This window comes from Ascaphus truei, chromosome 5 (genome assembly GCF_040206685.1).
Source record: "Ascaphus truei isolate aAscTru1 chromosome 5, aAscTru1.hap1, whole genome shotgun sequence".
Lineage (NCBI taxonomy): Eukaryota > Metazoa > Chordata > Amphibia > Anura > Ascaphidae > Ascaphus > Ascaphus truei.
The window spans coordinates 274909393-274936729 of NC_134487.1; the positions used below are offsets into that span (position 1 = coordinate 274909393).

The 27337-nt window shown below is 42.1% G+C and overlaps 1 protein-coding gene across 2 annotated transcripts in view; it reads right to left on the reverse strand.

The window, feature by feature from the left end:
- GLRA1 (glycine receptor alpha 1) overlaps positions 1-3748 on the reverse strand; it is a 48520-nt gene extending 44772 nt beyond the window's left edge. For both annotated transcript variants that reach the window (XM_075602137.1, XM_075602136.1), the window contains exon 1: positions 2922-3748. In XM_075602137.1, the coding sequence (XP_075458252.1) occupies positions 2922-2977 (56 nt within the window). In that variant the 5' untranslated portion in view covers positions 2978-3748. The remainder of the gene's footprint in view (positions 1-2921) is intronic.
- Positions 3749-27337: the final 23589 nt, after the last annotated feature.

Sequence of the window (27337 nt, forward strand, 5' to 3'; positions counted from 1 at the left end):
TGACTGTGCATTATATACAAGGTATGTATTAAAGCGCCCAATTATCAATCTTCCCTTCAGACCAGTGATCACTAGTAATTTGCTGTGCGCTAACTATGGGAATTCTCAATTCTCCGAACATGACATTATCACATAGATGGTAGGAGCCAGTTCAGATCAGATCTATTTGCTTTTGTATTTACCAGATAACACCACGATTAAATCTGCACATAATCTTTAATCCTTTACCTCTGTGAGGACAGCAAAGCATATGACTAAACTAGATTCTAGGCCCTATTCCCAGTTGAATGGTTAATATCCCTATAAATGGAAGAGATGGCGGCAGTATAATATTAAAATCTGGCTTTATAACCCCCATTACCCAAAGAAACCAAAACCCAAACCAATAACACACCATCTTCCTATTTCAGCTCTGCCAGATGCTGACTCAATGAGATCCACATCATTTGCATACAAATGTTACTTATTTGTTTGCGGGAACAATGTTTCACTGTTCTTCCATGCATCTCTAAAAGATGAACATGGGATGATTAGCAAGAGCTCACGTTGGAAACTCCTCATTTTACATCATTTGATGATGTCCCAAGGGCTCTGTGTGTTCCTTTCCTCTGCCTCTTAAGAACCCACATCATTAAACACTCTTTGCTTAGGCTGCAATATTGCTTCAAGCTGGCTTCATAAGCACTGCCTTGTCAACTTAGCTTTATGCCAGGCAATGGGTCAGGCCAGGATCATTGGAGGGTCTGGGCATGTGGGTAGCTGATGAGATGTAAGTTTCAGTAACACTTTTACTTTAAACCATGTTTTCTCTAAACCATTACAAGCTATTGCATCTGAGGCAATGCTGATGTGGAAGTAAACAGCATAACCTGTCTGATGCTGGCAATATTGGTAGAGACTACACCAATGGTAAATCATATACACAGCTCTATTGTACAAGAAACCAGTTTAAAATATGGCTCTTCTGAAAACAGATAATACCTTTTTGCATTTGGATCTGGAATAACAAAGGAAATTTCCCATATCTGTCTATATATGGGCATATTTGAAGTGGATCATGTTTTCCGGTTTTGTGCCATGCAGAGTGACACATTTTTTTAAAATGTTGCAAACCTGGTGCTCTTCCTATCTTCATGCCAAACTGGAACATAACTTCCAGCAGAAATAAAGTTATTCAACACATTTCTGGGCTAGGACATTACTTGGCAGAAAACACAGCCAATGTATCAATAAAACAAACTATATTTTATTCAACATTTTTGGCTGTGTATTCCCTAGTTTTGCACAACAAGGAGCTATGTGTGAAGTGTGGCACATGGCTGTCTTGCTATTAAATTGATGTGAATAGAGACTTTTTTTTTATGTTGTGGCTTTCTTATTATTAATGCATGAGGACATTTTGGGGTCTATATATCAAGGTAAAAGTGGTGCAATTATGTAGGGAACACTGAACCACATACATGCAAGGAATACAAAGTTATGATTTTTTTTTAAATAAACATTACCTGCAAATTTTTGCCCCATAATTGAAGTTCTTTTGTGTTGATACATACAGACTTTTGTTTATGCTTATAGGATAATATGCAGAAGGAGTTACTGGTTGCGATATCACTATGGAATGTATGAAATTAGCTCCTTTCATTAATGCATTTTTTCTTTGCTTTGATCCACCAGATCTGAGGTGTCATTAACCGCTATGTCTAAGATATGAGGTTTACATGCAAGTCTTTTTACATTTCAGTTAGCACCGATTAATGTGAAATAAGTTTTTTTTTTTTTACCTTGTCAGGGTGCAAATATATCATCTTGATACATAAACCCAGATGTTTCTTAATCATTCTGAGGGCTAGTTATCAAACTTTTCCAAGGGCAAAATAGGACTACATTCATCAAATTATAAACATACATTTTCCAATTAGGGTTGATCGACGTAGTGCTATTTTTGAGGCAAAAACACTGCACCATATTTATCAAAGTAGAACATCCTGTTTATTTCAATGTGATTTTTTTTCCTTGATAAATTTGGTGCAGCTGTTTTTGCAGCCTGGAGACTTTGATAAATTACCCCTTTAATCCCTCCCTGTTGCATCTGAGATTCCTGATAGACAGACCTTCATAGAATTGCAACACAATACAGGAGACAGCATATTCCATTCCCTTGTATACAGATCACGTCAACAGCACCGTTTCTGACAAACAAAATCTTTCATTTTATGAATAACATTTAGAGAACCCCGACCATCATATATTTAATGCCAATGTATAATTAGCAATACGTGTGTTAGCAGCTTTAAAGCATTAGTGGCCAAGTGGGTTTTATAGGTGGGGGACTTGAAAAATCACAAGCACACACCGAAAACAGAACATCTATGTTTTGTACACTACACAACATGGATAACATTGCAACGAGCCACACTATTGCCTTAGCATGCGAAAATGTGTGCAGCATATTAATTCTTGCAGTGCTGAAGGTTACCTTGACCACTGCTGGTGGTAAATATTAGTAATTTTTCTTCTTATAGTGGGTCAGATTTGATCATAACGTTATATGTACTTGTGGATTTATTTTGCCAGTAATATTAATATTCTACAGCATGTTAAAGCTGGATACATTGTGAAATGAGACAGTATTAAGATGGAGTGTAGTACCCCCAGACCTCCACTAGTTGTCTCTCCCCTGCCAGGAGGCTGTGCTGTTTTCATCAGCACTGCGGTTACAGATTTTGCAGCACTAATTACATCAAGTCCTTAGATGCGTTTGTAAACCATGCCAGTTACAAATTACACGGACTGTTTTGGATTAAAGATGCTGGTTAATCCCCGCCCACCCCTCTTATCCACGATTAAAAAAAACATACCCAACCCCCTCACCCCTTCTTTATCTTGTTGCTGGGTGCTGTGCTATAGTGAAATTGAATTACCTGAAGAATACAATCGTCTCCCAAAGGTAGATGCCAAGTGCATTGAGGTTGCACATGTTTTCTTTTCTGATGGTTGTAGTCCCGACAGATAGATGGGGCACTTGGAATAAGGGTGGGAGAGAAGCAACCGGCTGGTTAGTATAGCAGGAAGATGCACTGGCGTGTGCTGTTTCTTAGCTTCATCCGCAGGTACTTTAGGAAACAGGGTTCTCTCACCGAGCTTGGAACAGCCAGAGCCCCAACAAGAGACGCGATCAGCACCACGGACAGCGGCTGCTTCTGCTTCTCATTGAAGCGTTACTCCAATAGTCCAGACACTATCCAGACTGCACAAAATCCGTCCTTCCCATATAAAGTGATCTGAATATCGGTCTCAGTCAGGATCCTGATAACAAGCAAGTCACAAGACCTGATGATTTTACCATTAAATAAAATATTCCCCCTGCAACTCCCCCCCACCCCCCACAGTATTGATCTTAGTTGCAGTACATCCCATTCAATGTTCAGCCAGTGGTCGGGGGACCCAGTAGATCTGTTACTGGGGATTCCTAATATCTCTCCAGGCTTTCTTCAGATCTGGCTTCTCGTTTTCTTGCCTTTTTGTATCCTATTCCCGAGGAATACGTTGTTCTGGCTGTAAAGAGCCCGTCCCATTGCTTGGGGACAAAGTAAGGAGAAAGCTCTGCTTTAAGTTTCACAGGCTTGGTGTCATTTTATGGTTTACTAAAGTATATCAATAAAGACATGCTGTGTTGGATCTTTCTTCCGGCCCCATGTTATGCCTGGAGAAGTCACCACTTCTTAGCATATTCCTTACTGCAGTAATTTACTAAACTAAAAAATGTGAAAATGAAAAAAAAAAAAAAACCCTCTTCAGCGTTAGAAATCCCTCCCACTCACCCCACTGATTGGTCTTCCTGCTTTCAAAATGCTAAATAGTGTCCTATGATTGGAAGCACATCTTGCTCATCATTTTAATGTGTTAACTCTGATCACACTGGAAGTTTCTCTGGCATATTTTATCCTATCCCATAGTATGTATGCGCGGCTTTTAATAGATTATTTTAAGAACTGTATTTACATATTTTATTTTAATGCATGTGTTCCATATGTTACTACATTATACATACATTAAATGCTGTGCAAACAAACGTGCGCCAGACGCCCCTTCAAATGCTGTTATGTAACAAAGTTCATTACTGGAGAATGTTAAATCTGACCCTGTTCGAATTAATCACTAGCAGAGCGGAAATAAACCCTATGCAGCATTCTCCTGATCGGTTTCCCTGGCAGGTTAGTGCTTTCATCAGCACCGGCATGTTCCCATCTCACTTAACGCTTTCCTTGCCGGGGGGAGGGGGAAAAAGGATCTGTAAAACAGCACTAAACCTTTGAACTACAAACACATGCAATGTGATCTTGGCAATGGAGGAACAGAAGGTGCAGGAGAACAGGACAGAGGTGCACTCCAAGCATTCAGGGTAAGTATGCATATGTAGCCAATTTACAGTACATGCTCAGCCAAATGTCCCAGGAACCAAAGGCACAAATTACAAGCTCCAGCCCCCACTCTCAAATGCTCTTCAAATAGAGATAGGATTGGATCTGGAACCTCTTATACATTGACCACCAGTAGTGTCATTAGAAATAATAACTGTCTAAATAGAGATGGACTGATTTTTTTTGTGGATTTGGATCCACCTCAAAACTGAAATCCGTGGCCAGTTTGTTAAAAAATCCGGACAAAGATTAATTCTCAGGAATATCTCTCCACGGATTAATCCGCGTGGGAGGCCATAGATTGTGGAATCCACAGATCGGTTTCTTAAACATCCGACCGAATTGTATCCAATGGCGGATTTAGATTAATTCACACAGATTTTTTAGTGCCCAATCTGCAGACGGACTTTGATTTAGGGGGGTGGCAGATTTTGTGTAAAAAAAATCTGGAATTTTGACTGGTCCGCCCCATGTCTACATCTTAAGCAAACTACATGGCCAGGGACTTACTTCATGTACTGCATGCAATGCTGTACTGTTCTTATATTATTCACATTTTTGCTGTGAAATACAGTAGTGTAAATTCTGGAATTTCTTTTCCAAAGGTGGGTTTTGTATGAACCAACCTGTCCCAACCAACATTAGAGTTCTGACTAGTCCTCATCATACACAAACAAGGCAAGAGAGGGATCTCTATCCAACAGGTTAAAAACACCATTCACCTCCAACTCCTCTATAGCAATACACCATTGTTTAATATACCATCTGCTATTGCTGTGCAGTATGAGAGGTTTGTTGGTTCATGGTCTTTAGTTTCCAGCAAATTAAAATGTCATCAGCTCAGGCTTCATCTGGTTGAGCAGAAATTAATGTGGACTTAATTTGTGGCTTTACTCGCATAAATAAATACAGAAACACACACACACGCACACACACACACGCACACACACCACACACACACACACACACACACACATAGTATAAAGAGCTAGAGTGTCAGAGAACATAAACAACAAATATATTCATGAGTTCACTTGGGCTCCTTATCCATTTTGCACACAGACCCCTTGCTCTACACAGTCACGTTGCTATATAATTAACGAGTAAGGTAGAGGCTCCCATCAGACTATGAACAATAAGTAATGCAAACCAACCAACTGCAACCTCATAGCTTCTAACGCTCTTGGACAGGTATAAACTGCTTAGTACTCAGAGTGGAACATAGTGGTGTATATCACCATGAGCTATCACAGTATTAACAGTTGATGGAGCAGGGGATTCTTTCATCCTGAGAATGCTGTCAATGTTGCACTGTATGATGATGAAGTGAGTCTCACTATAAATGTTGAGAAAACAAGTGGCCTGAGCTTTACAGATAACACAGCAAAGTAATCTCAGAGTACAGGTTTCATGGGTCCAGCTCTGATATAGTCTAATCCATTGGTTTTCAACCCTTGAAGACCTGTGGAACCTTTCACAAGAGTATGGTGACTCAGTGGATGACCATGCCCTTCAAAATGTATTATGACTTTGTGGAACCCCAACTAATTTATCTTATCTTTGCAAAAATACCATTGCAATTGTAGAGTTTATATTTTCTAAATGAACTAACAGCTTTTTATATTATTCATTTTTTAAATATCATTGCATTACATTTAAAGCAGCAATACTATGTTCCCCCTTTTCGCCCATTATTATTTTAATATGTAAAATATGCGGCAATGTTTAATTTGACATTCTTGCCTAAACTGGCAATGGTTTGGTGCTCCTGTTATAAAGCTGTAAAAATTCTGATTGTGTGCCTAACATAATGGCCTCTTTTCAGTTTACAATCAATCCTTCAGTCAGTGTAACTCAGCAGCTGCAATGTATCCTTATATTACTAAGGTAACATTATTTATTATTACAGTTTACAGCTCAAACTGCTGGAGAACATTGACAACAAATTATCATAAACAGGAAAGTGTTGCAAATATTTTGCACTGCTTGTGAGGTGAGATAAAACTTTCTATAGAAGACAAATGATGCTTTAAAACTCATTAAAAATGGCATTACAATTAGAATAAAATAAAAAAGTCCCTATAATCTAATAATAATAATAATAATAATAATAATAATAATAATAATAATATTATACTACAGAGCTGATTTATTTTTAAAAAAACCCAATAAGATTTCACGTTTTGTTGCACTAATAACCTTTTAAAAATATGACATTAATAAAGTATGGCAAAATAAAACCATAACATGTTTGTGTCTGATTTTACAGTCCATAGGAAAGGAATCCAGATATCGTAATGAAGAGCAAAACATTTTCAATCGTATCTTGGTATAAGGTGCATGTCCCCTGTAGGGGATGTGTGCAGACGTGAAAACAGGACACTGCTTTTGGAAAACAAATGTGGGCTTTTATTTTGCCCCAAAGCTTTAACAATATAAAATATTGCTTCTGTTCAGCATATAAGGAGAAAGCAAAAATAAACATACCTAGCTCCGCATGGAGCTCTGACTTACATCTGAGCTTTAGGGGCCTATGCAGAAAGGGCCGAAAAATGGCATTCGCCAGGGTTTCAATTCGCCAGGTTTTTGGCGTGTTAACCTCGCTGTATGCAGGGAGGGCCGAATCCCTGGCAAATGAATGCGCCACCACCATTTGAAATAATGGCGAGTAACCGGTGGCGAGACGGCTGCCTGGCGAGAAGCTGCAGAGAAGCCGTCCGCTGGCGAGTTGTGTTTGCAGCAGAGAGAGATCCGCTGCTCTCTCGGCGCAAATATCAGCACATTAAAAATTATTTAAAATACATTTTTACTGATAGTGTAGATGTGCAGGGGGTCTCCGGAGCTGAACCGCATTGGTACCCCCTGCTTCCCGAGATACAGGCCCCTTTATGAGGTGCCGGTATCCCTCTGCATTTAAAGGTCCTGATCACGTGACCGCGGAATGTAAAGAAAGCAGAGGGATACCGACACCCCCTAAAGGGGCCTGTATCTCAGGAAGCAGGGGGTCCCCGAACCTAAAACCAAAGCGGTTCAGCTCCAGAGACCCTCTGCACATCTACAGTATAAATAAAACACACATATCAATACACAATCATTCCTTACCTTAGCGGCTATGTGCTACGGTAACGAAGCAACATTAATGTATTTTTAATAATAGTGTACAGTGAGCAGGGGGTCTCTTAGCCACAAATCAATGCGGTTCAGCTCAGGGGGGGCCCCCTGCTCCCGCACAATATTATTAAAATACAGAAATGCTGCTTCATTACCATAGCGTATAGCCGCTAAGGTTATGAAGGGTTAAGGCAGAATAGCATGTTTATTGGGGACAATTGCCCCCAATAAACATTGCAATAAACAACATACACCCACTGTGTATTTAAAATACATAAACAAGAATAAATACATTAAATACATATAGCACTTACCCATTACCGGTTGCCACGATGAAGGCCATCCTCATCTTCATCCTGCCCATGCCCCCTCCGCTGCTGCAAAACAGACACAAGAATGAAAGCATCGAAAGTAATGTCCCCTAACCCCTTAATCACCATAGCGGTTATTAACCGCTACAGTCATTAAGGGGTTAACCCACCCTCACCCACCACTCGGGATGCCTACATACCCTCCCACAGTAACCCCCCACCCCGTGAGGCCTAACCACCCTCACCCACTACCCACAAGGGAGGCCTACCCACATACCATTGGGGAACACCCCCCTCCCCCACCCCCAGTACCCACAATAAAAACAATACAGTGACCCACAATAAACATCATTATATTTAATAAATACATTACCCACCCCCTGTGCCCCCCCATAAATACAAGATTTATCCTTTTACAAACAGGGTTCATAACACAGCCCCACGCGAGTCCCCGGTGGGCTGGCGGGGCACCTGACAGACCTACAGGGTACCAGCAGCCCTTTTCAAACAGGTTCTGGAGGCCTGTTGGTGGGTCCCGCCAGCACCATGGCCCCCAGGTGGTCTCCTTGGGTCACCGTGGGCCACAATTGGGTCCCCACGGTAGGCCCAACGATGTCTGGGAGCCCCGGGTCAGACCCACAGGTGTCTGCGGGGCCCCGGGTGGTTCCCACGGGGGTCTGAGGAACTCACGAGTGCTCACTACGGGTCCACGGTGCACCCACAGATGTGAGGCCCCGCATTTGTCACCCGTGGAACCACCAGCCTGATACCCGTGAGATACCCGAGGAGACCCGCAGGTGGTCTCCAGAGGTCTCACGCGGAACCATGGAACAAACCCTGAATGTAAAAAAAATAAACCTGGTCTACACATTCAATACATTCCCCCCCCCCCCCAACACCTACAGTACAATAATGTGCAAAATAACTATTATCCAGATAGGGATAATAGATTATTTGCCCATTATTAAAAACATTAACTAGCATATTCAAATAAATTAAGTACTACTGACCTTATCAATAAGAAGTCTCAGTCGCCAGCAACATCCTTGTCTTGCCCACAAAAAACATAGCCAATACAAAGCCAATACATAGCAATTACATTCAGATATCAATTAACCCCTTAAATATCATATCGGATAATAACCGCAAAGGTAATTAAGGGGTTAAGCCACACTGGCCCGATACCCACCCTTCACCCATGAATTTGTACATTGGCTTCATCATGCAAATATATATATACACACACACACATGATGAACCAATATACAAATAAATGTAGAAGGGTTATCAAAAACATGCTGTACTCCAAATAACAGTTCTCCATAAATACACACTACAATACAATTAATTTCCTTTCATAACCCTAACTGATATTACAATCAAAAAGATCAAATGCCAATCAAAAACCTCAAATCACAATCAACACATTGCATTTACATTGTATATATGATGCATACAATCTAAGCACCATATACATTCTGCAAATGAATGTTAACAATAACATTGCAAGCAAAATACAGATAACTCCAAACAAATATACTATTGTAACCAATCCGGTAAACATACATCAATTACCATTCATTAATGACATCCCTAAACAATTTACATTCCATCCCTAAACAATTTATATTCCATCCCTAACAATTAAACAATTAACTAATTCAAACCTGCAACTGAACAATGTAGGCAGTGAAAATATATAAGTACCAAAAAGGATAAAAAATTGACAACCAAGGCTAACCCTGACCTCTAATACAACATACAATAGCAACGATTACATCTATCTAATTTTAAAATACTTTAAACACACATTTAAGCATAGATGCATAGTCAAAATAATTAAAAACACATCAAATCAAGCTTTTAAAACACTATCATTTCTTACCCTGTATGTATATATCTCTCTAGACATACATACATACATACAGTGGCAAGAAATGATATCCCACAGAAAATTAAATAAACATGTAAAGAAAAGAATTTAAAAAAATTAACAAGTTCAATTAAATACATTTCTTTAGTTCACTTACCATTACTTGCCCCCACCGACTCCCGTTGAACAGCTTACTCACGATCAAAACCATCAGGCACAGGAACCCATAAAATAAGAAACCATAAAAAAATAAACATTAAACTAAAAATCCAAATCAATCCACGGGTCTTCTAATTTTAATCCATCTTCATCTATATTCTTCTTTCTTCTATCTTCTTCCGGGGTCTTCTTCCCGTCTTCGGCCACGCCCTGGCCTTCTTCTTCTGTAGGAGGTCCTTCCTCCTCGGCGGCTGGCTTCAAAATGAGACGACATAGGCTTTTAAAGGCCTATGACGTCACATTTTCATCATATGGTTCCCACGGCCCTGATTGGGCCGTGAAAACCATGTGTTTTGGCCGATAAAAAAAATAAATGATGACGTAACTTAAAGGTTATGAAAGCACAGCCAATCAGAATGGCTTTGCTTCAATTGCCTTTAAGATGACGTCCTTAAAAGAAACATGGCCGTCCACACATGGTACGGTAGCCAATCAGAGCGTGGGAACTCCATCCCTACTCTGATTGGCTCTAGTATACCATGTGACAGAGGCTTGGGGGAGAAAGGATGTGACGTCATTGAAAGCCTGTCACATGGTACTAGAGCCAATCAGAGTATTAGAGCCATAAGGTTATTATGTCTCACTAAATACAAAACTTTTTTGACAACCTCGTGGAGTGCTGCCTCTGATATTCGCTCACACGGTATCGTATCACCTATTTGTTTCATATAGGATTTGCACCCACCTTTATCTACCTGACGGAGTGCCTTGTTCTCATCTATTTACTATATATATATATATATTTATATATATATATATTTATATACAGTATATATATATATATATATATTTATATTCATTTATTTATTTATTCATTTAGATTTATTTATTTAGTGTGGGGCTGCTGTGTGTGATTATTCTTCATTGTGGGTAGCGGGTGTGGGTGAAGGGGGTATTAGCCCCAACGGTGGTTGTTTAGGGCTTGCGGGGGGGTAGCGGGAGGGGTTAACCCCTTCATGACCGTAGCGGTATTAACATCAATCCGAGTCAGGAAAAGGGCCTGAATTTTTTTAATGTCCCCATTTTTTGGCGGAGCTATTTGGAGAACATCTCTCCATTTTATTGGTGCGATCAGCGGCGAGATGCTCATCGGGGCTACCTGCATACGGCGGGTTTTAAAACTGGCGAGATATTGCTTCTCGCCACCCGCGCGGCGAGTTTTTAAAACAAAAAAAAAACTTGGCGTTTTTTCCTCATCTCGCCAGTTTCTCGCCATTAACTAATTTGCTATAGGCATATTTGGCGAAAACCTGGCGAGATTGCGCTTCTCGCTGCTCTCTGCATAGGCCCCTTAGTCCCTATCTGTGAGTCGGAGGGCTAAGCCCCTTACCAACAATAAAACAGGGCTCAGTGCCAATATAGGGGTTGGAAAGTCCAAGACCCGGGTATCCTCCACAGCAGCCCAGGAGGTCTTCCTGTTGTGCAGTGTGGTCCCTCTTGTGCGGTCCAGGTGCACTCAGCTTCCTGGATCAGAGAGATCCCTTCAGTCACTACTGCAGGGTTTTTAAAGTCTACTAATGAGGCAGCTGAGGCAATCAATGAAGGCACCCTACTTTAGAATTAACCTCAACAGCGCTGTATCCGGCTATGTAAGTAGGTTTTCTCTGTCACTATCTGACAGGGGACCCACCCAGTTATATCCCCCAAAAAAGCATAACCATTCTTCCAAACAACCGGGAAAATAAAAATGGAGAACTGACAGCACACTCAAAATTCACAGACTTACTCTTTCAGATTTCTTACTGCATGTGGAGAAAAATCACAAGAAGACTTCCATCATGATAATTAATTGACTTTACTGACCAGGAATCAGGCAAACATCCCAATAAACGCGACATTTCAGGCCCACATGGCCTTTCATCAGGTAGGTGTTCAAAGAATAACGTGCCACATTTTATACATGTCGAAGAACGACATCACCGGAACTGACATAAAGACATACATACATACATACATACAACTGACGACACTGTCTCCAGTTCCCTGGATATGTTTTATCAAAACATTCTCATATAAAGAACTACATTTCCCACAAATCTGCTCACCTTCAACCTGAAGGGGAAGTGCGATGATGTCATGGCATGATGTAAATATGCCGAAGTCACCACCTCTAACTCCAAGAGTACTACAATCTCAAAAAATTGATAACATATCTACAAACACAGATTTCGTTTCGTACCACGACGAAGTACTTGGTACGAAACGCGTAGAGGTCACGACAGGTCATCCTGCGCGTGTATGCTGGTAAGCTGAGACGGAGCCTGCAGGAGACAGCAGCGGTTTTATCCATCTCCGCGGTGCCGAGATCCGGATCCTGTGCAGCCACCGCGAGTCTGCTGACTGTCTCAGTGTGAGTGTCCGTTTCCCCTTGCCAGTGCCCAACCCTATGGCGGTTTCTATACAAATCTGTTGATAGGTTGTTTTCATGTTTGTTTTTTTCTTTCATGTTTTTTATATAATTTTTACTGTATTTGTATACTGTGCAGCTTAGGGTTTAGTCACCATCAGGTGTTCTCCTTGGTAGTACTTAGCCGTCCAGCTGCACAGCTGTTCTGAGGTGGGGTTGGATCCCCTCAGTTTTTGTGTATTTTTAATAAATTACCTTCCACTAATCCCTGGTGCGCATTTGTGCATTTTTTATTATCTACAAACACAGACATATATAATACAATAACCACCACCAAGTAGTAGTATAAGTGTAATAAATTTGACATCATAAAGTAACAAAAAACATATCAATTTTAAAATAACAATGTCCCACAATTCCATATTACCAACATTATCTATTATTATTATTCATGGTTAACCAAAATCCATTTTAGTATATGGAACTGTGGGAGAAGTTAAACTTTTAATAAAGAATTTTCTATATTTACAACACAAAATTACACTACATAGAACCAAATTTAGAACCATATATCTATATGATAACTATAAAAACAGCATATACTGTAGTACAAACAAGATTCCAAATAAAGATCTCATCAAGATGGTACATCAACACCTATATATGGCAGATTCCTCGTAAGACAATATGATGGAATAGAGGATTATATAAAAACACCTTTCGATCTAGGCATTCGTTCAGTCCCTTTGAAATTACACTATTTAATTCAAAGATTTATTACAATTCTTTATGCAGAAGTCTGGTCCCCCTATCTCCACCCCTATTTTAGACTCACATTGTGTCTTAATTCCAAAAATTCATGGATACTGGCGATTCACTTCCTTTATTATTAGTGTTCCTCAATGCTAGATGCATGGCACATACGTGTTCTGTTGTTCTCTTTTTTATGGGTATGCTTGTTTTGCCCATATAGCATTTGCCACACGGACACCACAATAAATAGATCACATATTCACTATTACACGTGAAGACATTTATAATTTTCTACTGGATGTTCAAATGTATCCCCTTGCACTACAGAATTACAATGTATACAACTTAAACATGAAAAAGTTCCATACTTCGTCATAAGAAATGATTGTAATTCTACATTAGTCCCCCTGTCAGCTCAGACTACAAAATCTCTCTAGTTTCTTCTCCTATTGTATGAAAACAAAGGGGGAATTCTCATTACATTACGTAGTTTGGAATCACTTTCAAAGATGTGCCAATGACTCATTATGGACTTCTTAATTAATCCAGATGCTGATGTAAATTTAGAGAAAAAGGGAATTCTTTCCTGCTTCACAATGTTATCAGTCCTAGCTAGCAATAGGTTCACTCTCTCAATTTGTTTAACATTGCCAAGATGTTTATCTAGAGTTTGTTTCTAATGACCTCTATCCATAAATGTATTCAGCATTTGAAGTAGTCTCTCACCCACAATACGAGGATCAGAGACAACCCTCTTCAATCTTAACAATTGGCCTAATGCTAAATTATCCACCAATGTTGGCGGATGAAAACTATCACCCAATAGTAGATTATTTTGATCAGTTTTCTTTACAAAAATATCAGTTAGAAGGCATCCATCTTTCTTAGACACCTTAACATCTAACTACTGAATCATATTATAATCCGCCAACATAGTAAATTTAATGGTAGAATGAACCGCAGTGATGGAATTGATCAATCAGACAAGGGACTCAATGCTGCCCTTCCATATGAGGAACACATCATCGATGTATCTCCTTCACATCAAGCAGTGCATCATGATATCCTGATAAGTATATACCAATATATCTTCAAAAATCGCCACGAACAGGTTCGCATATTCTGGTGCCACATTAGAGTCCATTGCCTTGAATAATTTAGAATTTTTTTTAAAAACTTGTTCTTTATTTGAATTGTTTATGAAAAATGGTGGGGGGTGATGGGAGGGGGGGGTATAGAAAATAAAAGGGTAGCATGTTACTCATAATTTACAAATATTTGTAAACATACATATGATACCTTTATATTAGTGTAGACATAAATAAGAGCACTTTAATACAATACAAGAGCAACAAGCTATACAATATCAAATGATAAAAGACAGAAATGGAAAAAAAGAAAAAACTTCATAGCATTTATAATATTTTCCACACTATTTTTTAATGTAAAATACATCCTCAAATCTGAAATAGTTTTTTCCCAAGATAATTTGTAACAGTTGTATCTGAAAGTTCTTCAAAACAGGATTACCTGTCTCACCCAATATCTTATCAACTGACTCTACACCCCAATCATGAGCAGGACCGCCAACAGGGGGAGAGAAGAGCTGGGACAAGTGTCCCGGTGTCTTTGGGGGGCCCGGCCGGTCAGCGCTGGAAGTTGGGACCGGCCAGTGATGTGATGGAGTGATGTAACGTCATCAAAAAGGGAGGGAGGCATGCTTTCTGATTGGCTATCTTCCCTCCCTTTGGATGACGTCGCATCACTCCAAAAAAGGAAAGGCATCACATGGGTATATCCACTAATCCGATTGGTGGGTGTAGAATGTGATGGCTTCCATTGGTTTTTGCTGATGTGACATCATCTTAAAGGAAGGGAAGAATATCCTACCTGATTGGCTGGCTTCCCAGGGTATTGCCTGGGGAAGGTGGTTTGGCCACCTGAGTGGGTAGTGGGGGAGGATGGGCTAACCCTTTAATTACTATAGCAGTTACTAACCATTAAGGTGATTAAGGGGTTAGGGGACATTAGATTGTATTTGTGATTGCATTGTTTATGGCAACGGAGGACATGGACAGTGATGAGGATGAGGACGGCCTTCATCGTGGCAGCCTGGCAGGGGCGAGTGCAAGTTTTATTTACTTTATTTCTGCTGCTTAATATTGTATTTTAAATGGACAAATGCACTATTATCCATATCTGGATAATAGTAATTTTGCCCATTACTGTACTGTATGTGCTATAGAGAGGGAAGGGGGGTGTATTTATTTCCAAGCATTGGTTCTTTTTTTGGGCAAAGGATTGGTACCACAGGTCAGTGGGGACCCCTGAAGACCCCCAGACATGCACAGGGACACCCGAGGACCCCCAGACACCGGTGGGGACCAACTGGGGACCCCTGTGGGGCCACTGGACACTTGCAGGGACCAACCAAGGGCCCACAGACACCCGTGGGACCCCGCCGGCCTATAGTATCATACCTGTGCTTCAAAAAACAAACAAAAAAAACCTTTTATGTATGTTAGGGGGGTATAGTGGTTGTTGGGGGCACAGGGGGTGGGTAGTACATATTGTAATGTTTATTGGGGGCAATTGCCCCCAATAAACTGCTATAATGCTTTAACCCCTTCATTGCCTTTGTGGATAGCCACTAAGGTAATGAAGCTGCTTTAATGTAATTTTTTTAATAGTGTGCGGGACCAGGGGTTTCCTGAGCTGAAAAGCTTTGGTTTCTGGCTCAGGGACACACTGCTTCCCGAGTTACAGGCCCTGGTATGGGGCATCGGCTGCCAGTCTCGCCGCCATTTTTAAAGCGTCCGCGTCACATTTAAATAATGGAGATACCAGCACCCCATATCTGGGCCTGTATCTCAGGAAGCAGGGGGTCCCCGAGGCTGAAATCAATGTGGTTCATCTCAGGAGACCCCTTGCTTCTGCACACTATTAATAAAATGACATTAAAGCAGCTTCATTACCATAGCGGATAGCCACTACGGTAATTAATAATTTTTTATTGTTGTGTGTGTTTTGATACTAGTGTACATGAGCAGGGGGTCTCCTGAGCTGAACTGCATTGGTTTCAGCCTCGGGGACCCCTTACTTCATGAGATACAGGCCCCGTTATTGGGTGACGGTATCCTCCTGCATGATTTAAATCCCCCGGTCACGTGACGCTGGAGATTTAAAAGCACTCGGGATACCGCACCCCATAAAGGTGCCTGTATCTCATGAAGTAAGGGGTCCCCGAGGCTGAAACCAACGCGGTTCAGCTCAGGAGACCCCCTGCATATGTACACTAGTATTAAAATGAATATTTGTACTGTACGATCGCCTGTAAGAGCCGTGCATTGAGACACAGCGCCTCCATGCAGCTCTTACAGGCTGCTTTTTCCCCCAGCTATCGTGCTGTAGAACTTATACCATGACAGCAGGGGGGGGAAAAACAGGTCGCACGGTAATGCAGTTTTGTGATCGGACGTAAAAAAAATGCCCTTCACTTGTTAGTGAATCCTGCGTTTGGCTTAATTTCTTGAAGCACGATTTCAAAACTCAGAATTGGATGCAACAGCAATGTTTTTATCACTGCTTAGTGAATCGACCCCATAGTATTTTATTACATTGCGTATTTTTTTTTAGGATACCCACTGATTGGCAATATGTTTATCTATGACCCTTTCATGGTATAGATAAGCAAAGTGACAATCATTGGGTTTATTGTCAAATATTTGTTTTTATTTAATTGTAATGTCGTATTTTTTGTTATGTTTTTTTTTAGGTTGCCCTTTCATTGCCATTGTGGCAATCCATGTCCATATTGTGGGCATGGTTTACTACAGTGACATTCAATGGGTAGAGGAGGTGGGGGGTAGGAGCCGTTGCCCCGAGGAGTGTGGTTAGGCCACCCGGGTGGGTAGCGGGAGGGGGTTTAACCCCATAATTACCATAACAGTTAATAACTGCTAAGGTGATTAAGGGCTTACAGGCCAATAGTTAGTTTTTTTTATTTTACTGTCGGTACCCACTGAAGAGGAGGAGAACGGGGTTGGCCTTCATCCTGGCAGGGGTAAGTACAACTTTAATTTACTAGATGCTGGCTGGGTAATGTTTTATTTTTAATCCAGATCTGAATTAATAAGAATTTTGCCCATTATTGTACTGTATGTGTTGGGGCGGAAAGGTTGTTGGGGGTAGAAGGGGTGGGTAGCAGGGCTGTTGTAGTTTAATGTTTGTTGGGTGTGGAGGGGGTGGGTGAAGGGGGTAGTTGCCCCAGGCTGGGTGGTTAGGCCTCTCGGGTGGGTAGCGGGAAGAGTTAGCCACTTAATTACCATAGTGGTTACTACTCCTATGGTAATGAAGGGGTTAACTGCTCACGCAACCTTCCTGGTAGGACTAACAACACACTCTGGGGCAACTACCCCCTTCACCCACCCCCTCAACCCCCAGCAAACCAGGTACTCTGGTTTAACCCCTTCATTAGGTTAGCGGCTAGCCACTAAGGTAATGAAGCTGCTTTTATTTTAATAACACCATATTGAAGCAGGGGGTCTCTGGAGCTGTACTGCATTAATTTCAGCCTTGGGGACCCCCTGCTTCCCGAGATACAGGCCCCGGTATGGGGTGCCAGTATCTCTCTGCCTTGTTTAAATCTCCCACGTCACGTGACCCGGACATTTAAACAATGCAGGGAGATTCCGGCACCCCATACCGGCGTCTGTAACTCAGGATGCAGGGGGCCCCCGGGGTGAAATGAATGGGGTTCAGCTCTGGAGACACCCTGCTTCAATACTGTGTAACTATGTAACATTAAAACTGCGCAATCGCCTGTAAGAGTTGTGCAGGGAGATGCAGCTCTCTCTGTGCAGCTCATCCAGACTGCTGGAGTGAAATTGAACGTTAAGTTCTTTTAGCTGGTTAAGCAAATACATTTAGTATTGTTGGACCGGGTCCTACGTTAAAAAAAAAAACGGGTAACGGGTACCCGGACAAAATCAAATGATCTACCCATCCGGGTACCCGGTTGGCACTTACCTGGGGGTGGAGGAAGACGCGGCAACATCTAGGCAGGTGAGCAGAGGTCCTGTGGTGGTGGCAGCATCAGCAGTGTGTGTTCAGCCCACGCAGGAGCTACAGAATTCCATAGCAGTGTGAGCTGGGGAACCACGTAGAAGCATTCCTATTGGACAGCTGGCTGACCTTCCTAGATGTCGCCACGGGCTTCCTCACGGGTCTTCCTCGCCTTCCGTCACTGACAGCAGGTAAGTAATGATGTATTTTTCAGCTACCCTGACATTACCCGTCACCGGGTATTACATGGCGCCGGGCCCACTTCTCAGTTGCTGGGTCCGGGTAATTTCCGGGCAGCTGAAAATCTGCCGAGTACCGGGTAATTCCGGGTACTCGGTACATCACTACAAATTAGTGCAATTTGGCATTTTTTACCAAACGCTAAAAAATGTGCGGTTTTTCTGAGTGAATGCCGTTTTTACACAAATGTCATAGCGTTCGGTAGGAACATACCAACCCGATCGGCAGTGCAATGAACTTATTGAAGTTTAGTGAACAGTCCCCATAGGGTTATATCAAAGTCATGCAGATGCATCACTGGGTCAGTATTAAGAACCAAAACCACCAAATTCATAAAAGAAAAAAAGTCTAAATACTTTCAAATATAGTTTTTTTGTAAATGATGATTTATCCAGTGCCGTTTTTGCCTTATTATTTCCCCCAGTTTTGCACTCAGCAGATTTTAATAGGCGTGTACCAGTGTAGTTGGGAATGCAATGATTATTTACTCGACTCTTCCTTATCTCAGCACAGCAGTATACCATTTAGACAAGAAGAATGTGCAATGACCACCAATCATTTTTTTTTATATCCCATCATTTTTATGAATACATGCCCTGACTTAAAATGTTTTAGAAAAACTGGACCCAACATACAGTATCATAAGATTGTTTGCTCTATGCTGCACACTACAGGAGATCCATCCATGGTTATGAACCCATGTACATGGAATGTACACCACGGGTAGCAAACTCCAGGGGCCAGCAACAGGTCAGATTTTCAGGATATCCCTGCTTCAGCACAGGTGGTTCAATCAGTGGCTCAGTTGACGTCTGAGCCACTGATTGAGCCACCTGTGATTAAGCAGGGATATTCTGAAAACCTGACCTGTTGGTAACTCTTGAGGACTGGAGTTGGCTACCCCTGACATACAGCAATACACCTCTCTGTATGTGAGTCTGCAAAACTGAGGCAAACCAGTGACAAATATTTGCATCAGCCTTAGCCAAGGAAAAATGTCAGTTTCTTTCAATGTAAAGTCTTTTTTGGATAAATATGGTGCTTTCTTTTGCACTGGTTTTGCTCCAGTTTTGCAGCTAGGAAACTTTAATGAGTAACCAGAGTCTCGCAGCTGCAAAATCAATGCAAAAAAATAAATAAATGCACATGATATACCAAATAATGAAAAAAAAAACTTAAAAATAATAAGAGTATTATTTTCCGTCATAAATATGATGCTATATTTTTGCACCAGTATTGGCCATGTCTTGAAAGTATGCGACTTCCTTCCTTCCTACCATCTTCATTATTCCTATAACACCGTTCATACTGTATATTGCCAACTCTCGTTCCTTCTCGACTTCTCAGTTCACCTGAGCTCCTTTCCTAGCTTTGCCCTTTGACATGATTCCGCAATACACCCTGCACTAAAACACACAGCTAGAAATCCTCCTCACACATTCACTTTCTTTCAATCCTTCTCCTCCTTGCTTCTGTGGATATCTATCCCAATCCTGACCCCTGCCTTATTTCTGCATGCTCTTGTCCTCTCCTGTCACATCCAACTTGTACTCCTCATGGTGTAAACCCCTCAAACCTCATACCCATCCACTGTCTCCCTTTCTTATGTGCCCTTTGGAATGCACACTCCCTTTCCAACAAGTTCCTGTCTGTACATGACTTCTTTATCTATCATGCTATAACTGAGACTTTGCTCACTCAGTCTGACTCTGCTCTGGAAGCTTCTTTCTCTTATGGTGGCCTTTGTTTCTCCCACACTTTGCATCCTGATGGCAGGGGTGGAGGCGTGGGGCTCCTCCTCTTCTCAATCTGCCGCTACCGAACCCTTCCTATTCCTCCCTTTCTTTCTTTTCCTTCCTTTGAGGCTCACACTGTCCAGCTTTTTTCTCCTTTCCCTCTCCAGGGAAGTCATCTATCACCCACCTACCTCTACTCATCCACCTTCTGTCTTTCTCTGACTTTGAATCCTGGCTCTCCTTCTTTCTCTCCTCTGACTCCTCTTCTACTTGGTGACTTAAACTGCCATATTGATGACCCCTCTCTCCTTCATGGTTCCCACGGTCTCTCTCAATCCATTAGCCTTCAGCAATGGACAGCAGCCAGCACTCACAAGATGACCACAACCTGGACCAGGTTTCACAAAAAAACTTTCTCTTTCTGATTATCCATTATATCTTTACCTCTCTCTGATCAACGTCTCATCTCATTTACTCTCTCGAAGTACTCCTCTTTTTCACTTTCATCTATCTCTCTTTTCTGCAGAGACTTGACTCCACTTTGTGCTACTCCCCCTCTTCTCTGCTACAGAGACTAACAACCTGGTTATGAACTACAACTCTGTTCTGTCCTCCTCTCTTGATCTACATGCCCCCCTTTCTCTCTACCGATCTTGCCCTTCTAACCCTTCTAACACCAGACCTTGGTTAAACTGCCACACTCACATGCAATGGTGTACTGACTCCTCTGAAAGTCTCTAGAGAAAATCTCATACTCCCGCAGACTTTCTTCACTGCAAATCTATCCTATCCTGTTTCAACGCTGCCCTCTCCCAGGCTAAACAAACCTACTTTTCTTCACTAATCAACACTGAAAAGTCTAATCCGTGCCGCCTCTTCTCTGTCTTTGACTTTCTACTCAGACCGTTGTCTATTACAGTACCTCCATTCCACATCAAGAATTTGCTGACTATTTCAAGACAAAGGTGTATTCCATTTGTCAAGGCATCCCCTCTGTATCCTCCTCATATTCTACACCTCCTCTTCCTGACTCTCCTCCTGCATTCATTGACTCTTTTTCCTCTGTCACAGGAGGATAAAGTACTGCTGCTGATTTTCTCCTCATCCTCTACCACCTGCCCTCTTAACCCCATTTCCTCCCATCTCAAGCCTCTTGCTCTCACTCTAATCCCTATACTCACACATATTTTCCACTCCTCACTCAACTCTGGTACCTTTACCACCTCCTTCAAGCATGCTACAGTTATACCTTCACTCAAAAACAGAAAGCTTGACCCTACCTGTGTCTCCTTCCTGTCTTTTGCCTCTAAACTCCTGGAACGTCTTGTATTCTTTCGCGTGCACCATTTTCTTACCTCCTATTATTATTATTAATAATAATAATAATAATAATTCTCACCTAGATCCTCCCCTAGATCCTCTACAATCTGGCTTCCACACTGCTCACCACTGAAAAAAGGCCTCACCACAATGACTAAGGACTTCCCTGCTGCCAAAGACCAAGGTCATTACACCCTGCTTATATTACTCAACCTTTCTACAGCCATTGATACTGTGGACCCCCCCCCCCCTCTTCACATTCTCATACTCTTGGTATCTGTAACCTCCCTCACATTCCCATCTCACATTAACAATGTAGCAAAAACATGTTGATTTTTCCTCTGTAACATTGCAAAGATGCGCCCCTTCCTCTGTCACTCTACTGCTAAAACTCTAACAGAGGTCCTCATTCTCTCCAGTCTCTATTATGGTAAGCTTCTACTGTTCAGCCTACCTGCCTCTCGCCTGTCTACCCTATAATCATTCCAAAACACTGCTGATAGAATCACTTTACTCTCTCCTAAATCTATCTCAGCGTCTCCTCTGTTGAAATCCCTCTACTGGCTTCTGATTAAATCCTGTATTACTTTCAAAATTCTCCTTGTCTCTTTTAAAGCTATACAGTACACTTCCCTGCCCCTACTTATATCTCAGCCATAATTTCTCGCTATACACCTACTTGACTCTTGCATTCTGCTCAAGGATGTCTTGTGTGTACCCCTTTTGAATCTAAAGCCTGCTCCCGCCTAAAACCTTTCTCACTTACTGTCTCACACCTCTGGAATGCTCTTCCCCTCTATATCCGACTAGCACATGGATCTGCAAGCTCGCAAGGAAAAAGAGCCATTTTATAAAAAATTTCTTTCTCCAAAATATTCCGAGAGCCGCAACACATTCATGACTATTACACCCCCACAGACACATACATATACTGTACACACACTAATGGATTTATACGGTATATGCATTAACATACAGCAAAATAGGTGGGGGAATAAAATGCATCTCACAATAATAAGTCAATTTATTTCTTTTTTTTCACTGTTTTTCTGCGCAAAATAGAGTCATTTACAAATACACAATACATACATACACTACTCCTCCAAAAAACACCTACACGACCCCCCCCCCACAAATACACACACACGCTACACCCCCAAATACACACATACTGTCCCCCCCAAATACACACACACTCGCATATATACACTTACATTGGGCCTCTCTTCCTCCCTGTTCTGCCGGTGGCAGCGGGGGATGGGTAGGGGCGGCTTTCTGCAGGTTGCCGACCCCGAGCTGCTGCCTCTCTCCCTCACTATCCTGCCGGTGGTTGCAGGGAGAGGGGTTGCTGGCCGGGCCTCTTGTTGCCGCCAGACCCGTCATCTCTCCAGCTGCTTTCCTGCCTCTCTCCTGTACTGTCCCACGCTGGACTCTGTGACGTCAGCTTGCGTCGGAAGTTGTGACACAAACTTCCGGCGGGCACCGGCATGAAAGCCGGGCGTGGGACAGTACAGGAGAGAGACAGGAGACAGGCCAGCAGCTGGGGAGACGTCAGGATCAGCGGCAACAAGAGGCCAGGCCCTCTCGCAGCCAGCGGCAGAATAGTGAGGGATAGAGGCAGCAGCCGGGGGTCAGCAACCTGCAGAGAGCCGCAAGTAGGATCGGAAAGAGCCGCATGCAGGCTGCCTACGCCTAGACTAGCACCACCCCCCCTCCCCCCCTTTAAGGCTCATCTTACAACACACCTCTTTAACAATGCATTTGAGTAGCTCTGTTGGCTGATACTATACTTCTCATATGCATTTACCATGACCCATTGCGGACGCACTTTCCATAACGCCCCCCCTCCTGTCTCTGTAAGTTCTCCCTACTTACCACTTAGATTGTAAGCTCTTGAGGCAGGGACTCCTTTTCCTAATGACTACTTTTATGAATAAAGCACGTATTCCTATTATGTCACGTTGTACTGCTGTAAAGTGCCATGTACATGGATGGTGCTATATAAATAAAGATATACATACTTACATATTGAAAGAACTGAGGGGTCTAAATATTAAAGCAAAGCGAGTGCTATTCTGGCGCATACAAAAAATCATATTGCTTTTAATAGGATTTCTGATACACTGTTCACCCCCCCCCCCCAGAATTGTACTACTTTTGTATTGATACATAGATCCTATAATGTAGAGTTGTGTGGAATTATGCTTTGTACTATCGGCTTCCAAGAGAAATCTGGTTTCAGCAATGAAGCCGTTTATGGATTTTTGTGGAATACTAAATCTGTTCTTGTCATCTTGTTCTGAGCACAACAACTAATGAGAAAATAGTGCCCAGGAAGCTAGCAGTTGTCTCTCAGCTTGGGGATTTAAACCCTTATCGCAGAATAACTCTTCTCCAGACAATTTGAGAAATACATAAGGCTTTGAAATGACGATACACTAAAAAAAAGTCCTGTCAATCTTTCCTAATATGCAACCCCCTGATAAAGCCGTGCAGCTCACTGCAGTGTTCCTGGAAGGACCACATTCCAGGCACACATTCTTTTGCCACACTATAGTCTGGTGTTCTTAAAGGGACTGCTGTCTATTAGTATAGAAGCATCTTACCATAGTTATTTGGATTGGTGACATTATAGCATAATATTTATATGTGTGAGGCTGCTATGGAATTTGGACTGCATTATTGTACGGTACTGATGTACATGAGTTAGCAGTTTAATACACTGCTGTGTTTATGTATAAAATCAGGCAGTGGGATGCAGTACTATACAGGCATATCCCGGGTATATCCCGGGTTTAAGGACATTCAATTTAAGTACACTTGCGAGTAAGGTCATTTTTTCAATAGCCCCATACCCCGTGTCCGTACGCTCTCTTCGCGAGTACGGACACTTATTCTGTCCTACAGGCCGCCATAGTATTGACAAGCTAATTCCCCTTGCCCAATAGGCAAACGGCAGCTCGCGCATGCGCCTGTCAGCACGTCCTGAACAGCAATACCGGCTCCCTACCTGTACCGAAACATTTTCGCTTTACATACATGCTCTGGACCCATTGCGTACGTTAATGCGGGGTATGCCTGTATGTATATACTGCAGAGCAGTGTTTATGTATATTGAACTAGAAGTGCAATATGGCTCATTTATGTACAAATAAGTTGCAGTGCAATGTAGAGTTAATGCACACACTGTTTCCAGTCTACTGCAGGGCGATACACTCTATACTATATGTATACTGATGCTGCGTACAATGTTATTTATGCTGTTTGCATACATCAGTATTAATATACATAAAGTGCTGACATTATGGGTACTGAGCCCCTTAGGATAAACTACTCCTTAGTCATCCGAATCACACGCACATTATTGCTTAAGAACAGCGAAGCAAGTGCCAACAGGCTCAGCCCCTTGACGAAATTAAGAACTGCCCTATGATTTTTTGGGGAGGGGAAGGAGGGGGGGGGGGGGGGGGGGAGGTTGCGAGAGGGAAGCTGCAGCTTTTCTCAAGGATGTTTTTGTTTAGAAGCCTGGAGCTTGAGAAACAGCTGGACTGAGACCTCAGAAGCCACAAGCGTCCAATCATAGCTCTGCGTGCAGATGGCAGGGGCTTTGAATTCACTAGCTGTTTTGCCATCGGTGTAGTTATTGAAGGATGAGGAAATGCATTACCCCTTCTATGCTAGACTGATCCACTGAGTATTGTATAATCTATTCCTTCTTGGACAGCTCCCTTTCCTCCCTTCCATGTCTCAGAGACCTTAAAGGTGCCGTCTCACTCCACTCCACTTACTCTGAACATCTTTCTGCCTTTGCAATTGACCCTTAGTTTCATTTTCTTTGCTTCTTGACACAGTATACAACATAAGACAAAAATACCCAATGCTACATCCAATATGACAAAAAATACATAGTTAATTACTTAACTGTTTGCATTATCATACATAAGTAAGAGTAAGCCCGTGTCCATAGTAAGCGCAACCTCGCGCCACCGCACACATAAGCCTGTAAGGCAATGCACATGGCCATAGAGCGTGCGTGCGCGCGCGCGACGTCATCTTTTGATTTGGTCTCGCGACGGCCAGGTTACGTGCGGGGTTCAGCCAATGAGAGCGAATCGCTCACGTGACGTCACGGGCACGCCCTCAAACATTGAATTGGAGCTGCTCTTGGTCGTGTCTCCTCCTCCAGACACCACACGGATCGCCTGTGCAGCGGTGGTGCAGCTTGTACTATGTACAAGGCCTAAGAGTCATATACTTTCCCCAGCATGATATGAATGAAACGTTTCATTTGAGTTTCTTACAACAGTTGTGGATCTCACAGTGGTTAATGCCGCCTCTTACCCGATGGTTTTTAAATAATGCAAAGAAACAACAATGGCAGTTACAGGCAGAGACCTGGCTACTTTATAATATTGTGTGTATGCCAATTTCTCCCCTATCTGCTCCAATAACCACACCCCAAAACTATTACGTACGCAAACAGAGAACACTCAACTCAAAGTCAACTTATACATGACACAAGAGAATGCCAAATGAAATTGATGCTCTTGGCATGTGATTAACTTCATAATGTACTTTTGTGACCTTTTATAGAAATGCAATGGTTTTCTTGTCTCTTTTTCTTTGACAAATCTGATGCTGTTTACAAAGTTTCCCCCCTCAACTCTTTCCCTGTTAGACAAATCTACAGAACTATATTAACACACTTGAGGCAACCACAGAGAATTACTCCCTGTATGCTGGGACATAATAGTGAAAAGTAGGTTTGCAGAACTGTATGAGACGTGAATGTGCTCACAAGTGGTATTTTTACATTTGTATTTATTTATAAAAATGCTTTACCAGGAAGTAATACATTGAGAGTTGCCTCTCGTTTTCAAGTATGTCCTGGGCACCGAGTTATAAAAAATACATGGTTACATTAAAAGAACAGGATTATACAGTGAATTCACAGACATTTCATGTGCAGATAGAGTTGGAAAATTGGGTACAAGGGATAAAAGGCTTATGAGTTTCAGATTGAAATAGAGCAGCTTTAACATCAGTGAACGGCAGCAAACGGCTCACACCCTTTGGCTGCCCTTCGGCTGCGCCAAAGGCTGTCCGCCTTTGGGGCAATTCAGATGTACACTGGGGTGGTTGAGATTGAATCTGCTGCAGCTGTAAACAAAAAGTTCTTTGTGTCCTCTTGGCTCATTAACTTTCCAGTGGGTGGGGTTGACGTTCCACAAAGTACAAGAACATGTTAACCTGTAGCACGCTGGTCCTGTGCAGAGGGGAGCAGTTCTTGGGGAGCCAATTGTTAAATGGACTACTATTGTAACCTGAAATTTATGGTGAGTATTACTGCGTTAATCTCTACCAAATGCCTTCCTTATTCAGTCTACTTCCTAACTGGTCCTTGCACAGGGAGGAAGCACATATATATCTGCATTGACAATCACCCTTTACCTTTTAGAGCCCCTTCTGTAAATCAAAGAAAATGTAAAAAATTAATTACTGAGAAATACTTATACCATATTAGGATCATTTAAAAGCTGCAGTTCAAGGTGCCGTTTTTTTTTTTTTTTTTTAAAGTTTTTTCCCATTCAATATGTGCATCAATACAATCTGCACACTGATAAGTGATTAGCTAAGTTGTCGATCGATCAGTTCTCCTGTAATCGATCGCCGAACCGGGGGTTATTTAATTCACTGTTAGGGCTGCACAAGAGTACCCATGATGCAAAGTTCTGTGTGGAAGATCATGTGACCAGGCAGGCACTACATACAATTGGTGCACTGCTAGAGGGAGGGCAGGGCTCAAGAGCCACAGCCTGTCTCAGAAGAGGAATGGGGTTTAACTTTGTAAATCTACTATATATCTCTGAAAGCACTGTATGTCTGTGTCCCTAGCGGCAATCTCATTGGTCCCTTGGCCTGCCCGCCCCCGCACCTCTCAT